A 16,762-nucleotide genomic window follows, 5' to 3' on the forward strand; every position below is an offset into this window, starting at 1 on the left:
CAGAGCTTGTTTTCAGGTGAGCTGCCTCTGAGTCCTCTGAGTAAGCTCCAGCTCCAACTGCTGCGCCCTCTCCTCTCCCACAGAGGGGAAGCAGGCTCCTTCACAGAGCCAGAAGGGTTAACTATCCCCAGGGAGACCACTCCATCTTCTATTTATACCAAAGGCCCCTCCCTTTCCCCCTACGTCTCCCCCTACCCCCCAGCAGCCAGAAGCAGGCTAGTAGCAGAGAAGGCACAGGCCACAGCTGGAGGAGAACCCTAGCAGGACCCTGCTCTGCTCACCTGGATCCTCCACCCCTCACTAAGGATAGAGGGTTCCAGTGAGCTCTGACAGGAACCCCGTGTTCTCAAGGAGGCTGTCAGCTTGGAAAAAGGAGGGTGGCATACTGGTGTGTGTGTGTGTGTGTGTCTGTCTGTCTGTCTGTCTGTCTGTGTCTGTGTCTCTGTATGTGTGTCTGTGCATGCGTAGTGACTATGTGTGTATGCTTTTGTATGTGTCTCTGCACATGTGTCGCTGTAGTATGTGTGTTTCTGTATGCATGTGTCGGTGTCTTCTGTGTGTGTGTCTATGGTGTCTGTGTGTGTGATGCGCATGCACACACAGGCATGGCAGCAGATCTGCCTGGGCTCAGCGCTTCTCCCTAAGTCTCTCTCCCTCCTATTCCCAGCTGGAATGGGAATACATAGGCCAAGCAGTGACAACCCGCAGCTCAAACCCTGCTCTGCTACTGTGTAGCAGACACGCAGACATGTTACCCCACCACTCAGAAAACTCGGGTTTTTCTGGAAATCTGGAGTTATTCCTGCCGGGCTGGGTGTGGTAATTCAATATGGCATAGTACAATGACAATGGGTGAGCTTTCACTGCTCAGCCACCCCACACCCCAGTCTGCCCATTCCTGCAACACAATCTGCCCAGAACATAAGTTTGGCCTGTAACCCCACACAGCCGCCATTGCTCTGCACCACACGGGGAGACATCCTGACACACTGAGGGACAAGAGTCCAGAAATGGCCATTGTCACCTTTTCTACAATCACCCAATGTCAAGGTCACTGGAGGTTCTATCACATGTCCAGACCTCTTCAGGGCACTGAGGCTGTCAGGAGCAATGAGGACTGGAGTGGGATTGGGTAAACATGGCTACCCGTGGGGAGCAGAGCTGAGCAGGTAGCCAGGAGGATCTCAGAGGAGCCAGGAGCTACTGCTGAAGAGCTGGACCTTGCCCAATAGCTCACCCCAATCTGGTGCAATCTTGATCTTGCCAGAGAAGCCTAGCATCGGATAGATGTGGTACAGAAACCCAGAGGGCATCATGCCTGCAGGAACCAGGATCTTAGCCTGCTGGGCAAGTCCAGGCAAGGTGGATGGGGTGCTATCTCCTTGTGTTCACTGCCCTGTCCTAGGGAGTGGGGATCTCAGCATGGGCTGGTCCAGCTGTTGCCTGTAGATCAAACCCTGGAAGTCCCGTGCTCATGAGAGACAAGCCCTGGAAGTCCCGTGCTCATGCCGGAGCGTGGAAAACTGGGATGGGATTGTGCACAACCTGAGAGCTTAATGAATAGTTTGGGAAGGGAAATTAAAGATATTCAGGCATTATGCTCTACCTCCTGATAACCCATTCCTAAATATGGAAACATAAACCAAATGAGTCGGTTAGTATCCCCATAATCCAATCATCCCCCCAACCCCCCGCCCCCTAGCTCTGCTTGATGAAGATCAAGCCTTTAACACATGAGCCTTCTTGGGAGGCACTTCATACCCAAAGCAATCACAGCTTTTATCACCGTTTAAGAAAGCCTGTGCAGGCTGGAGAGATGCCTGAGGGACTAAAAGCCTTTGCCGCTCTTGCAGAGGAACTGGTTTAAGTTCTTAACAGCCACACAAGGTGGCTCACAAGCACCTGAAACTCCAGCTCCAGAGCACCCTGATGCCTTCTGGCCTCTGCTGGCACGTTCACTCATGTGTGTGTACACACAGGGACACATAGAGAAAAAGAAAAAGAAAACCCTTTACATTCGGCTCAGCGTTTCAGGTGCGTGCTTGTGATCCCAGCACTTGGGAGGCAGGAGGGTTGTGAATTTGAGGCTAGCCTGAGCTACACAAGGAGACCTTTTGCAAACAACAACAACAACCAACAGAGGTGTGGGGGATGTAGCTCACTGGTGGAGCACTTCTTTTGCTCTGGTTTATCCCCAGCACTGTAAAAATGGGGGGAGGACCTTAATATTTCCATTTAAGTCTGTGTAAACCACCCCTCACTCCACCATCTTCTATCTCTGGGGGCTATCTCCTGTCCCCTGGGGCATCCAGTCAGGATACTGAGTTGTAGCTCAAGGCCACTGGCATTCCCCTAGAGAGGCTAAGGTTTCCAATGAGAAGGAAGTCGGCTCCCCCAGCCCCTCCCTACATGCACACTGTTGTCCACTTCTCTACGTCTTCCCAGAAAGCTTTGCTTCATGCCTAAGCTCAAACATCTTTTTAGGAAGAACGCTACAGCTTTACACTTTGTTTTTCCACTAAACTACAGAACTGGAAGGAGATTCCAAACCGGTGGGTGATAACTGCCAAATCATTTCCAACAGCTGTGTGACATCCATTGTGCAGGATGATCCTAATTGTCCCACCCAACCCCGGTGCCCTTCACTCATGGTTTATGACACAGAGAGGGATGGGCACCCTAGCCTGTGAGAACTGGTCCTTGGCTGACAGGACATAGCTTCCGGAGTCAATCCTAGGCCTCAAGGGCCTTTCTTTTAAAAGCTGAGCAATTTAGGGAGCTCTGGGCTCCTGGGAGCCTCGCCTCTGTTCCTGGTAAATGAGGTGTGAAGAGATGACAAATTCACAGCCATCAGAGTTCAGGAACCAACTGCTGTGTCTCTCTCACTCCAGCACCAGAAGCACTGTTGTCTCTCATGCTGGGAGTTGAGCAGGGGTGTCAATCCAGGGCCAGGCCAGTACTCAGTGGTTATGGCTGTTCATTTCATGGGACCCTTGTAACAAGCTTGCAAAGTCTAAATAAGGACAACAGAGGCTCAGAAGGTGCAGCTGCCATCACACTCAACCAGTCTGTGGCAAAAACTGGCACCATAGGATATATATTTTCACTCTGGCTTGCTCAGCAAGGAAACTGAGGCTTGGAGCAGTGAGAGGACCAAGCTGACACAGAAAAGACTTCAATCCCCTTCCAGTAATGCTGAGGTGGTGAACCCATTCCATTTGCTTTTGTCAAAGTTTGTGCTCAGGGACTGCGGGTTGAGATGGTGGCTCCAGAAGTCTGACAGAGATAGTGGGGGCAGAGAGCGTAAAGCCCTGTGTAACCAACTGCTTTGACCCTTCCTACAGTCCGACTCCATGACAGCATCTCTGAGGAGGGACACCACTACCTTATCTTCGATCTGTGAGTCTTTCCACGCACCCCGACCCCCCCACCCCCGATATGCCACAGGAGAGGGGTGCCTAAGCGGGATGACCTTTATGGACTCACTGGTCTGAGGGGGATCAGAATGCTCTTAGGCTGCCCAGAGTTCCCCTAAACGTAGCAGGGCTGCTATGCCAGCCACCCAAGCTGGTCTTTCTGTTTAAAACACCAGACACATTCAACTAGCATCATCAGTTTATTTTTGCTGTTCTATTTGTGGCCAGTGATGCTGCCTTGCCATTTGTGGTGGGGGTATCAAGTTTCATTTTGAAATCTAGTTTGTCAAAGCAGGAAGGAAATGACAGGCTTCAGTTGTTCCTGGGTGGGCAGCAAGAATCAGTGAGGATGCTGGCCTGGTCTGTAAAACACAGTGAAGTTACGAAGAGAGAACAGGAGCATATGGGAAATCACCAAAGTTTTCACTCAATTAAAAAAAAAAAGTATTTAAAAATAAACAGAAAAATGGAGGAAAAATAAGCTAAGCAAGAAACCAAACAGCCCACAGGCTTCCAAAAGCCTCATGGATCCAATCATTGCTTCTCAGTTACTGCCCTCCCTGTCCTGACCCAGTGAGGGGAGGAAGAGGCAGCAAGGAAAGCAGTGTGTGTCAGAAGACAGGAAATGGTTAAAGCAGCAGCATCCTTGATCCAGTCCCTCCTTTAGGGGCTGAGGTCCCTGGCCCTGCCTTTCTCACCTAATTTCATGAAGGTTCCTTCAGTCTAGGTGGCACCTGGAATCTCAGTGGGAGGGTGACTCCATACCTGTGTCCCCAGGGTCACTGGTGGGGAGCTGTTTGAAGACATTGTGGCCCGGGAGTATTACAGCGAGGCTGATGCCAGGTAAGTATCAGGTGCTACCTGGCAGAGGTGCCTGGGGGTAGGGCCTCCCCGCTCCCCTTGGCTGCAGTCAGCTTCTCCAGAGGCCTGACCCCTCCTCCCTCCTCTCCAGTCACTGTATCCAGCAGATCCTGGAGGCTGTGCTGCACTGTCACCAGATGGGGGTGGTGCACCGAGACCTGAAGGTGAGTAACCCTGGCGAAGCAGCTTCCACAGGCCCCCTGCCTCTGCACTCCCATCCTGCCGACTCCTTGCCCCCCATAACAGTCACCACCCAAATTCCTTCCATCCAGGGCCTGGGGAGGGGGTCAGTCACTCAGCCCAGGCCTCTATAACTGCATTCTCCGAATTCCTTTCATGTCCTTCATGAGGCAGCTAGCTGAGTTTTCCAGCTGTTGAGGTTGTCAGGTCAGGAAACTGAGCTCAGGAAGGTAGGGCTGGGGGTGAGGGTTGGGGCGGGGGCAATGGATGGGCATGGGACTAGGCCCGATGCTGTTTGTGCCAGGAAGGTGAGGTGAGTTAGACCAAAGCTGCCGTAGGATTTGGAAAGGATGCAGGGCTTAGTCTGTTGCCTTCCAGCCACTTGGCTTTTAAAAAAAAATTTTTTTTAAAGATTTATTTATTTTATGTGTATGAGTGTTTTACCCGCATGTAGGTATGTGCATCGCCTATGTGCATCATACGTATGCCTGGTGCCTGTGGAAGCGAGAAAAGGGCATCTGACACCACCCCTCCCCTAACCGGGGTTACAGACAGTTTGTACATCTTCCTGTCGGCACAAGCCTGGGTCCTCAGGAAGAGCAGCCGGTGCTCTTAACCATTGGACCATCTTCCCAACCCCTTGGTTGGTGGACTACCTTGCAGGTTATTCAGCTTCCCTACAGAGGAGTTGTCATGGCAACCTCTGCCCCATTGATGAGGCTGTCAAATGAACCCACAAAATTCCTGGCATACAAACCCCTGATAACCACGCTCCTGGATCTCTGTTAGGCAGAGGAGGAGGAAGACAGGGCTTGGGGAGCCTTCTGTGCGCCCTTCTGTCCACCTTGAAGGAATGGGGTAACACTAAGAAGTCCGGCATTGTCATGGCTTGCATGACCTTGCCCAACAAATATGGACCTTGTGGGTCTCCTCTGTTAGCAACTCATAGAACCCTCACTGTACAGAACAGGAAATAGAATGAGAGAATCAAGGGGTTTGCCAAGGATATGCATTTCAGGGGAGTCTAAGGAGGGTCAAGGATCCCTGGCTTGCTTTCACCCCAGAGCCTGTGACCCCCACAGTTCATGCACAGAAAGCTACCTAATCCAAGTCAGCTTCTGCAGCAGCCTGCTAGGACAACCATGCCAGGTATCCAGGAACCTTGGCCATCAGTGACTGTGCTGACGTCATATGGGACATGCTCACTGCAGACACTGTCTACATTCCCAGTTTGGAATGCAAAAGGACTTGGGAACCAGAGACTCATTGAGGAATGCTCCTCAGACTCCCCAGGGCTGCAACCCCCAAATCCACCAAGATTGACCCCAGGCTCTTCTGAGCCTGTATGTCCTCCGAGGTCAGCAACCAGTCTGTCCCCACCCTCCCTCCAGGGACAGTGTTCTAAAAGGACTCCCTACCTCTTTCTTACTACCGTAAGCCTCCTTCCCCCCCCCCCCCCCCCCCCCGCCCCAGGTGAGTTCCTTGTACCTTGGTGACAAGAAGGTGGGCCCAGAAACAAGGTCTCAGTGGAAAGGCAGGGTGGCTTTCCCCAAGGGTCTGCTCTCCTCCTTATGGTAACAGACCATGCTCAGGCAGAGAAAACAGGAGAGCTGAGAAGCGGCCCAGATTTAGGCCACGCTGGAATCACTAATTAGCAGTACATTCATCAAATCAGGGCAGGACACTACTGTGACACAGGACATGTTGGGAACACAGCCCCTGAGGACAAAGGAAGCTTTACTAAGCCAGGTGGAAGGGCCGTATTTCTTTGGGCCAAGGCTAGCTTTGCACTGTGAAAGGCCCTTGGAAGTCCTGCTGGGAAATCAGAGATAGAGTAGACAGCAGCTGGCTCAGTAGAGTGTCTCAGCCCCGCCCCCAGCAGGAAGTTAGAGCTGCCCCATCCCCCCCCCCACCCCCGTGCTCAGAAAGCCCAACCTGCTGTTTACACACCTAGACACCATTCTATGAGGCAGGCATCTGTCCCTTTTCTCTGAAAGGAAACCTACCATCAGAGAAGAGAAATCGTTTTGGCCAGGTTCCACTGCAGCAGGGGCAGCATTGGAATTAGAAGCTGGGACTGTCTTAAGCTGGAATCCATACTTACTCCTAACTCCCCTTTGTCCAGAGTCTTACAGTGATAGGAAGCTACAGGAAGTGGAAGATTTTGGGAGCTTAAGCCAGAGGCAACAGCCTTGATGCTCCAGAGGCCAGCTGTGTGCACCCCTCCCATGTCAACCATGGTTCCCACATCCAAGACCCATTGTCTTTCAGCCAAGAGGCACCTGCCTTGTAGCATGGTTCCTAGGCGTGTAAACTGTAGTGCTCTGAGCACCAGGCCCCAGTGCTCAAACTTCCTGTCTCTATGGAGACAGCTGGTGTTGACTCTGGCTCATTTGTTCCCCAGCAGGACTTCCGGGGACCCCCCACCTGACCTGTCACAGTCCAAAACTAGCCATGGCCCAAAGAAATAAGGCCCTTCCTCCACGGCCAACCACATTCAAACCCCTTTGCCTTGACTTTGATGGCCAGCATTTAACAGCTGTTGACACCTCACTTACTCCCTCAGAGCCCCTCTTTCTCCATTTTGCACACATGATAAACATAGTTAATTAACAACAGGAGCTAGAGAGGACTGGAGAGAGAGAGAGAGAGAGAGAGAGAGAGAGAGAGAGAGAGAGAGAGAGAGAGAGAGAGAGAGAGAGAGAGAGAGAGAGAGGAGAGAGAGAGGAGAGAGGGAGGGAGCGAGGAGGAGGAGAGAGCGAGAGGAGAGAGGAGGAGAGAGAGAGAGAGAGAGAGAGAGAGAGAGAGAGAGAGCCTTTGGAGGGCTGGCATGAGGCTGATAGCAGGACAGAGATATTTGGGAGGAGAACAAGCATGGGTGAGGCTCTGAACCTACTGACTCTCTCTTGGTCCCTCCCTCCCTCCCTTCCTCCCTCCCTCCCTTCCCTCCTCTCTCCCTCCCTGGTCCTGGGAAGCCTGAGAACCTGTTGCTGGCCTCGAAGCTCAAGGGAGCTGCTGTGAAGCTGGCAGACTTTGGCCTGGCCATAGAGGTTGAGGGGGAGCAGCAGGCATGGTTTGGTGAGTGGGGTGTGAGGTGGCAGGGAGGGGAGGGGCATACTTTGGATGACATGTGTGCCCCCGGGAATCCTCTGTTTAAAGTGAGATGGTCTAGAGATGACTGTTTGGCCATCTGGGGCCCAAGGAACATATGCTGCACCCAGCCAGCCTCTGGGCTAGTGGGCAGTGCTAACCTTTCTCCCTCGGGACTAGGTATGGGCACAGGGACATCACTAACCAGGTGACACACCTTGTTTGTGACAGCATGCACTTCTAGGTCGGCGGGAGCTCTGTAGACTTCCCCTGACCCCTGGATACTGAGTGTTAAGAGAGGAGGGACATGCCAAGCTGCTTGGGAACGGTCAGGAGAACTGGACAGGTATAGAAAAGCCTGGTGTGTGAGTGCAGACGACTCAGCACTCCTCAGGGTTGGAAATGATGGGGCACGTCTCCTCCCTCTCGGTACTTCGTAGTGAACTATAGTGATCAGTGGTCTAGACACAGAACTCTTGAGCTGGGTGTGGTGCACCTGCCTCTAACCCCAGCCTTAGGAAAGGAGAAGCAGAATAACAGGGAGTTCAAGGCCAACCTGGGCTACATATGAGACCGTGTCTTAAAAAACAACCAACCAACCAAACAAGAACCAGATTCTGGGTTCAAATTCTGACTCGGCTACTAACAAGGTGTGTGGGTTTTTGTTTTTTTTGTTTTTTAAATCAAGTCTTGTTTTTCTCATATCTTGGAAGAGGACAGTAGCATGTCCCTCAGGGAATCCAACAGAGTAACTAACAGAAGGCATGTGAAGTGCCCCACCCAATGCTAAGCACACATCTGCAGCAACTAGTAACTGCTCCTGAGATGACTAGTTAAGATATCTAGTTAAGATAATCTTGTTCATTGTTCCAACAATCCTCTCAGTATTGAGAGGTATTAAAGGCAAGATCATTTAATCCTTTGTTTGACAGATCAGGAAACTAAGGCCTGGAAAGTAAACACACACACACACACATCATACACCATACCACACATCTACACATCACACCCCCCCCACACACATGCACACATACTCATGTACACACACGCACACATACCACACCCCAGACACACATATGCACACACATACATATACATTACACCACACACACTCATGCACACACACATATACACACATACCACAACACACACACACACACACACACACACACACACACACACCCGACTCTGACATCTCATGAGCAGCCCTTGAGTGGATTGTGGGGTATGGGCAGTGAATCAGCTCTTTAGGGACACCAGCAAGTGATAGGTAATGGCTGCACTGAAAGCTGGGACCCAGAGAGAAAGGAGCTCTGTGTTTGGTAACTGTTGTCTACCTGAGGAGTGGGGAGTAGAAGGCAGACTGGACTGTCTGGTCCAGTCTGGTGTAGAGGCCCCAGCAGCTTACCAAGGCCCCTGGGTTTGCACAGAACAACCCCAGCTTTGGGGCAGGCCTGTGTTCTCCAGCTCCAGGGCTATCCTCGTCCCCTCTCCTGCAGGGTCTTGCTCCAGGCTACTCACGTGCCAACCTCTGTGTGTGTGTCTGCCTGTCTGTGTGTCTGGGGAGCAGGGTTCGCAGGGACACCTGGATACCTCTCCCCAGAAGTGCTGCGCAAGGACCCGTATGGGAAGCCCGTGGACCTGTGGGCCTGCGGTAAGTCCGCCTGCAGGCTTGTTTGTCTAGCAGCCCACTTTGCACCATTCCCCTGCCTCATCTCTCCTCTCCTGCTCCTCTCCCCAGGCGTCATCCTGTATATCTTGCTGGTTGGGTACCCCCCATTCTGGGATGAGGACCAGCACCGCCTGTACCAGCAGATCAAAGCTGGTGCCTATGATGTGAGTGTTGCCCCCTTCTCTGGCTGATGCTGATGCTCCCCTTCTGGTGAGAGCCAGTGGCCTAAGAAGCCAGGGATCGGAGGACACACCACCACTCTCTACTACTGCAGAGGATGAAGCTCAGGGCTGCTCCAAGACTGACCAGCAGAGCCAGGCCATGACCTCATGGTGCCTAACGACTAAGGTCTAAAAGTCGTGGAATTTATCTCATGGGGCACTAGAAGGTAGAGGCAAGGGACAGGCTCCAAGCATTTTATTTGCTTATAATTACTTAATCAATCAACCAATTAATTAATTAATTTTCAAAAGATGTCTCACGAGATCCGGCTGGTCTGAGAGTCACTATGTAGTCAGGGCCTCCGGATTCTCCTACTTCCCAAATTCTGAGGTCACCATTTTCTCCCACCATACCTGACTATGAGACATGCTTTTTTTCCCTTCTATATATTAAAATAACTGAGCCCTTTTGTATCGTATTTCTGAATGTTTTACATGTATTATCACATAACCATCACTCCAATATATGACATAGTTACTGCTATTTCCCTTCATTATACATATAGGGAGGCTGAGGACAAAGACGCTTAGTGTGTGGGACTTGGGTGTGGCTGTCTGGCTCTGGTGCCCACGTTTCTAAGTACCTTGTGGATGCCTGAGTGGTTGGGCATGAGAACCCCTGCCTGCTCCCCTGCCAGTCAGGGGCTGGAGGATCGCAGGGGTGGCCTGGGGCAGGCTAGGCAAACCTGGCCCCTCTGCCCCTTCCAGTTCCCCTCACCAGAGTGGGACACCGTCACCCCAGAAGCCAAGGATCTGATCAATAAGATGCTGACCATCAACCCGTCCAAACGCATCACGGCCGCTGAGGCTCTCAAGCACCCCTGGATCTCGGTGAGCCTTTACCAGCCGCTCCCACTCTGGAGGCTTGGTCACTCAAGATCATGTCCCTGGCCCCAAAGCTCCAGTATGGGGCTCAGGGGGCCTTATCTGAGAATCTCTGGCTCCCTGTGGGTCTCAGGGACAATATAGAAATGAGGGAAATTCTGGGTGGGCATCATGTTGGGCGTGTCACTGGTACTGATTGATGGGTACCAGGATCTTAACCATCCTATACCATGTAGCTGACTGAAAGGTAATCCTCCTTAAGATATCGTCAAGTTTCTGCTCAAGTGCTATTGGGTCAATCTGTCCTCCCATAGGCCTTCCCCTCACACAGTTCTTACCCTCTTTTCAGCACCGCTCGACTGTGGCCTCCTGCATGCACAGACAGGAGACCGTGGACTGCCTGAAGAAGTTCAATGCCAGGAGGAAACTGAAGGTAACTTGTCCTTGTCCTTGGCATCACTGGGCTCACTAGTTCTTTCCTTCATCAGTCTCACATATGTTTACTGGACATTCTTGCATTGCTGGCTGCAAAGGGGTTTGGGGGAGTAAGCAGCAAATCTGACTCTACCCTACCCTGTCTGCACTCTGGTTGAGGGGACAGACAAGCAGGAGGACTCTGTTGGGCATGGTGAGTACTGTGTCTGATGGTGGGTAACATAGCAGAGTGATGGCCTTCCCTGGCCTGGAGGATTCTGGGAAGAATCTCAAGATGCCTTCCTGAAGGTGTTTGAGTTGACTCTTCATGACAAGCAGTTATAGAGTGACAATGGGGATATGTTCCAGACACAGCAATGGCCTGTACAGATGTTTGCAAGCATGAGCACTACTCTCTAGGGGACCACAAATGGCTTAAGAGAGCTTTGCGGGGAGCACATGTGACCAGACACAGAACCACAGTTGAGAGAAAGACCCCAGTTGCTGAGCATGAAAGACGAATGGATGAGCCCATCAGAGATAGGCTGGAGGGCCTGAGAAAGCCACGGTGGCATTGAGGTGACCCCTGAGCTAGACATTCTCAGCAGGGTCTGCACTCAGGAAGGCTCTACTATGACAGCTAGCTGTCAATGCTCCCGATGAGGATGTAAGGAGGGCAGAAGTGGAGGCCTTAGCTCACTGGCAACTCCCATATCTACTGCTCTCAGACCTGGGATGGGAGCTCAGGATGAGAACCTAGGCAAAGGGGTGATGACTGGTGCATCTGTCTCACTGAGTCTCACTCCCACCCCAGTGGGAGTGTGGGGACCAGGGATTCTTAATGGAATGGGCTGTTGGGTTTGGAGATGGTCTGAGTCAGGTCTTAATGAGACAACACAAGGACCAGCTGGGCCCTGGTTTCTAGCCCTTCACTAATAGAGAGGGTTTCACCAAGCCCCTATCCTCCTGGTATGGTCCAGAGGCCATCGAGGCAAGAAATGATCTAGAGCTAGGACCTCCAAGTCTAGCAGCACAGGTACTGTCTGCCTTCCTGAGCCATGCAGGAAACTTCTGTAGCCTTTAGGAACCCCTGAGCCTGTTAGCACTGACCAGGCCATGGGACCTATTAATGCCCACTCCTGCCTCAAGAGCTGTGCTTGCCAAAGCTTCCTTCTCTGGGGAGAGTGGATGGGCTCTGGGATAGAGGGTGGGATGCAGTTAAATGGGGTCAGGAGCAGAGACTTTGGTTTCTCTCTGAAGGACACACTGCCTTCTCTTCACCATGCCCTTCTGGTCCTATCTATGTTCCTCCCCTCACCTGTGCCTCTTTTGTGGCCTCTTTTGTCTGTTGCAGGGAGCCATCCTCACCACTATGCTGGCCACCAGGAACTTCTCCGGTAGGTGGTGGGGCTAGAGTCCCTAATGCATCCTGCATTGGTCTGCTGGATGCCAGTTACACTGTTGGGCAGCTTGGGTGTACCCAGAGATGGGGCTGCAGGAGACACTGTGATCCAGACTAAACTCACCTGCCTTAATCAGCACAAAGAAAGGATGGGCTGGAGAGATGGCTCAGGAGCTAAGAACATTGGCAGTTCTTCCGAAGGTGCTGAGTTCAACTCCCAGCAACCACATGGTGGCTTAAAACCATCTGTAATGAGATCTGGTGCCCTCTTCTGGTGTGCAGGCACATACAGGCAGAATACTATATAAATAATAAATAAATAAATCTAAACAAAACAAGCGGGGCGTGGTGGCATACACCATTAATCCCAGCATTTGGGAGGCAGAGGCAGGCGGATCGCTGTGAGTTCGAAGCCAGCCTGGTCTACAAAGTAAGTCCAGGACAGTCAAGTTAACATAGAGAAAGCCTGTCTCAAAAAAAAGAAAGGAAAGAAGAGAGATCAAAAGTCAGCAAACCAGTGCTGGAAAGATGGCTCAGAGGTTAAGAGCACTGGCTGCTCTTTCAAAGGTCCTGAGTTCAATTCTCAGCAACAACATGGTGGCTCACAACCATCCATACTGAGATCTGGTACCCTCTTCTGGTGTGCAGGCAGAATGCAAGTGAAACACTGTATACATAATTAATAAATAAATCTAAAAAAAAAAAAAAAAAAAAGGTCAGCAAACCATGGCCTGGTTAGGGTTCAATTTGGCTTCCCAATCTGTAGCAGTACTGGGGTTCTCAGGCCAGGGCAGCTAGAGGGGAAGCCAATTATTGGAGTCCAGTCCTGCAGGAAAGAGCCAGACCCGGAGAGCACTCACGTAAGAGCCATATCCTCCAGGCCCCTAACTTCAGCTCAGGCTGTTTCATAACAAGGCAGTGGGGGCTGTCTCCTTTCTCCAGGTGGAGGTGACAAAAGCTTAGGACAGTGTGCTCTGTCTCCTCCCAGGTCCCCAGCACTCAAGAGAGGCAGAACCTGTCTCCAGCACAGATCAGTCCAACTCCTAGCAGGTGTTTTTATACAAGCTGGGTTACCCAGCAGACCAGGGCAGGAGACTTCCAGGGAGTGCCCAAGCACTTGGGCATGTAGCTCTGAACAGGAGGGAAAGGATTATTGTCAGAGCTTAGCAACTCCTCTTGGCACACGGGTCAGTGACAGGCCAGTGCCGCTTAAGGCCTCTCCCTGGGGAGTCCTGGGTGCTGACGGGGCAGCAGAGCAGATATAGACAGTGGAAGTGGCAGAGCTCACCAGAGAAGCTCTGGCACTGGGGCTGGGCCAGTGCAGACAACTGCACGCACAGACACAGGCCAATTTCAGCCAGGGGTCACTTCTGAGCAGCATGTGGGTCCGGGTCCCCTAGGAGGGTCTGCCTACAGGATGACCAGCTGAAAGGTGGTCTTCATCCATACTGACCCTTCCTCAGACATGGATCTGACTGGTTTTGTTGTTATTGTTCATTGAACACTGAAAGCTGAGCCGCACAAACAGAGGGTTATTTTGTTTTGTTGTTCTACGAAAATACCCATCTCAAGCCCACAGAATGGGCTTGGTAAGCTAGGGCTAAGGAAGAAGTGTTTTTCTTTTCTTTTCTTTTTTTTTCAAGGGTGGGGGACTGGAGAGATGCCTCAGCAGGTAGGAACATTTACTATTCTTGAACATGATTCAAGCTTAATTACCAGAATCTATGCAGAGGTTTACAACTGCCTGTAACTCCAGTCCTAGGGGATCTAATGCTCTCTTAATGGCCTCTATGGGGTCCTGCACACATGTGGTACATGTAAATCCACACAAACACACATAAATAGCTAACTAAATCTTTTTTTTTTTTTTCAAGAAGGATTTTTGGATCTGTCTTAGGTTTCTAATACAAAAAGAAAGAAGAAAAAGAAGAAAAGAAAAGAAAAAAAAATTGGAGAATAGATTTCTAGCCATTAAAGATCAAGAGATTTGGGGGCTTGGGGAGATGGCTCCTGGGAAAGCACTTGCTGGGCAAGCAATGCAGAACTGAGTGCAGATCCCTGGTGCCCATTTGAAAAGCTAGATGCATCAGTACTCCCAACACTGGGAGGCAGAGACAGGGCTAGCTGGCCAGTGATCTAGCAGATCAGTAAACCCCAGGGTCAGCGAGAAACCTTGTCTCAGAAAATAAGGAGGATCTGGTAGCATGTGCCTTTGATTAATCGCAGCCCTCTGGAGGCAGAGAAGGAGGTGGATCTCTGTGAGTTCAAGGCCAACCTGCTCTACATAGCAAGTTCTAGCCAGAGCTCTGTAGCTCTGTAAAAAATAAAACAACAACAATAACAACAACCCTGTTTTTAAAAAGAAAGAAAAGGAAAAAGGAAAAGTGTGATCAAGAAAGGTATGCAACATCAGCCTCCACATGTGCACACATAAACACACCCACCAACTTAAAAAAAAAATCAAGAGATTTTATTGAGACGCCATCCCCCACTCCAGATTTCTGTGATCTTTTGAAAATCAGTCTGGATGTAGCTTAGATGGTAGAATGCTTGCCTAGAATGCATAAAGCCTATCTCCAGCAACAAATTCAAGTCAAGGCCAGCCTGGTCTACAGAACAAATTCTGGGACAGCCAGGACTACACAGAGAACTTGTCTGGAAAGACAAAGCCAATAACAACAGCAAAAACCCCAAACCCAACAGCAACACGTGTATGTGCTGGCACATGGCTGTAATCCCAAGATTCAGGAAATGGAGGTGGGAAGATCAGAACAAGGTCACACAGTAAGGCAAAGGCCAGTCTGGGCCTATTCTGGAAAGAAAATCAGAGCCTGACTCAATTGGACACAGACCTGTACTACACTGGGTTGGGACTGAGAGCCTCCAATGTCAGCACAGGCATGTGCTGCTCATCCTGGCTCTACTTGCACAGCCTGGAAAGACAGACACCAATTCTTTCATGCTTGGCACACAGAAACGACCTCTATCCATTGGGAGTTTTGACAGGTGACAGGTGGAATTATGGGAGCATTTGTGAGCTCATCCCTCAGAGCTTCAGTGCAGGCTATCCTCAACATCCCCACCCCACCCCCATTTCACCCTCTTGGGGCTTCTTGGAGAAAAACTAGTCACAGTGTCATTGAGTATCGACTGTATATTCTGTATTTTTCAGACCATAAAACACACTTCCCCCCAAAAAAGTGGGAGGGAGGCGAGGAATTATGGTCTGCTTGCTGTTTTTACTGTTTTACTTCTCTAAAAACTGGGTGCATCTTACAGTCAGGTGCGTCTTATAGTCCGAAAAACACAGTACCCTGACTTCTGTGTTAAAGCACTTCAGAGAGCCCATGTCTCATTTAAGGCCTTCTTTTAAAGGTCTGAAGTGGCCCAGTACAAGTCAGGACAGGGCTGGGCATTCATGCTACTTTCTGGCTCATGCCTACTGTCTGAGCTCCAGCCAGGAAGTGAGGAGGGAGGAAAAGGGAATCCATGGTATAAGCTTCTGTAAGAGTTGTGGCTGAGTTTTCACCTGACTCAGCCAGCCATAGAGTGGGGCTCCAGAGGTTGAGCTTAGGCCTATGCTGCTGAGAAGCAAGGCAGGGAATGAGTGTCCAGGCAGGGGTGGGCCCCAGCAGGGGACATCTGCTTCTTGTCACCAGCAAAATGCAGTCTGCAGCTGTCCTGAGTGAGTAGGCAGGGCAGACACATGACCTCAGCAGCAGCGTGGGGCTAAAATTAGAGAGGGCTAGGGCAGGTGGGGGCCAAGGCAGGGAGCTTCCAGCCCTCAATCAGGCTGCAGGCCTCCGAGTTGGCCACCAACGAAATCGGTGACAGGGATCCAGAGGGAATCCCCGGGCTCAAACAGTAACCCTATGGACCCGGCACATACTGGTCACCTCTCAAAGCTCCAAAGCCACAGGGCTATCGCCGAGATTGCTGAGAACTGGGGATCCCAGACCCACTCTGTGGGCTGCTGAAGAGGGAGTAGAAGGTGGAAGAAGACAAGTGGAAGGAGGAGGAGGAGGAGAAAGAGGAGGAGGAAGGCTCTCACTGGTTGCCAAGCCGACTCTGTTCCCAGACAGTCCACCCTCCGCTGCTCTCAGCCACTGTGCTGCGTGCAAATGTTGCTCTTCCTCACTCTGTGGGCCCTGGTGCCCTGCCTGGTGTTGCTAACCCTCTACTTTCTCTCCTCCACAGGAGGGAAGAGTGGAGGAAACAAGAAGAGCGATGGTGTGAAGGTAAGTCCCCAGGAGCCAGCAGGCCCGTCTCTGGCAGCGGCTCCCCGCTGTCAGGCCTCAGGCGAGGAGCCTCACTAATGGTGACATTTCACATCTAGGGCCAAGCTCTCCCCAGATCACCCAGTCTATGCTCCGGTGCCCACCTCTCACCATGTTTGCTGGGAGCAGATTGAGGACGGCAGGTGGCTTGGCTTGCCCGGAGCACAGTAAAGGGGCAGATCTTTGAGGAGGCTTCTGGGGCTCTATGGGGCTGGAAAACTGTGACAAGAGGGTGCAAAGGGGACAGAAAGGGTCACTGAGGTGATCTCCTTCTGCCCAAGCATTTGGGGCTGGATGGGCCCTGGCCTGTCTGTACACTAGTGTAGCCTATAAGGCCCATGAAGAGTGGGCAGCTACTAATTTCACCAGGCTTTGGGATCCAGAGGGCCCCCGTCTCCACCAAT

The 16,762-nt window shown here is 51.4% G+C and overlaps 1 protein-coding gene across 5 annotated transcripts in view; it reads left to right on the forward strand.

Moving 5' to 3' along the window:
* Positions 1-16,762, forward strand: part of Camk2a (calcium/calmodulin dependent protein kinase II alpha) — a 62,892-nt gene that overhangs the window by 25,619 nt on the left and 20,511 nt on the right. For 3 of the 5 annotated variants that reach the window (XM_051163369.1, XM_051163370.1, XM_051163371.1), the window contains exons 4-13: positions 3,345-3,399; positions 4,194-4,259; positions 4,369-4,441; positions 7,433-7,535; positions 9,118-9,201; positions 9,289-9,383; positions 10,149-10,271; positions 10,615-10,698; positions 12,034-12,076; positions 16,279-16,319. In XM_051163369.1, coding sequence (XP_051019326.1) covers positions 3,345-3,399; positions 4,194-4,259; positions 4,369-4,441; positions 7,433-7,535; positions 9,118-9,201; positions 9,289-9,383; positions 10,149-10,271; positions 10,615-10,698; positions 12,034-12,076; positions 16,279-16,319 — 767 coding nt within the window. Of the gene's footprint in view, positions 1-3,344; positions 3,400-4,193; positions 4,260-4,368; positions 4,442-7,432; positions 7,536-9,117; positions 9,384-10,148; positions 10,272-10,614; positions 10,699-12,033; positions 12,077-16,278; positions 16,320-16,762 lie in introns of all 5 variants that reach the window. The other 2 variants (XM_051163367.1, XM_051163368.1) reach the window with 1 other exon arrangement.

This window comes from Acomys russatus, chromosome 20 (assembly GCF_903995435.1).
Source record: "Acomys russatus chromosome 20, mAcoRus1.1, whole genome shotgun sequence".
Taxonomy (NCBI): Eukaryota; Metazoa; Chordata; class Mammalia; order Rodentia; family Muridae; genus Acomys; species Acomys russatus.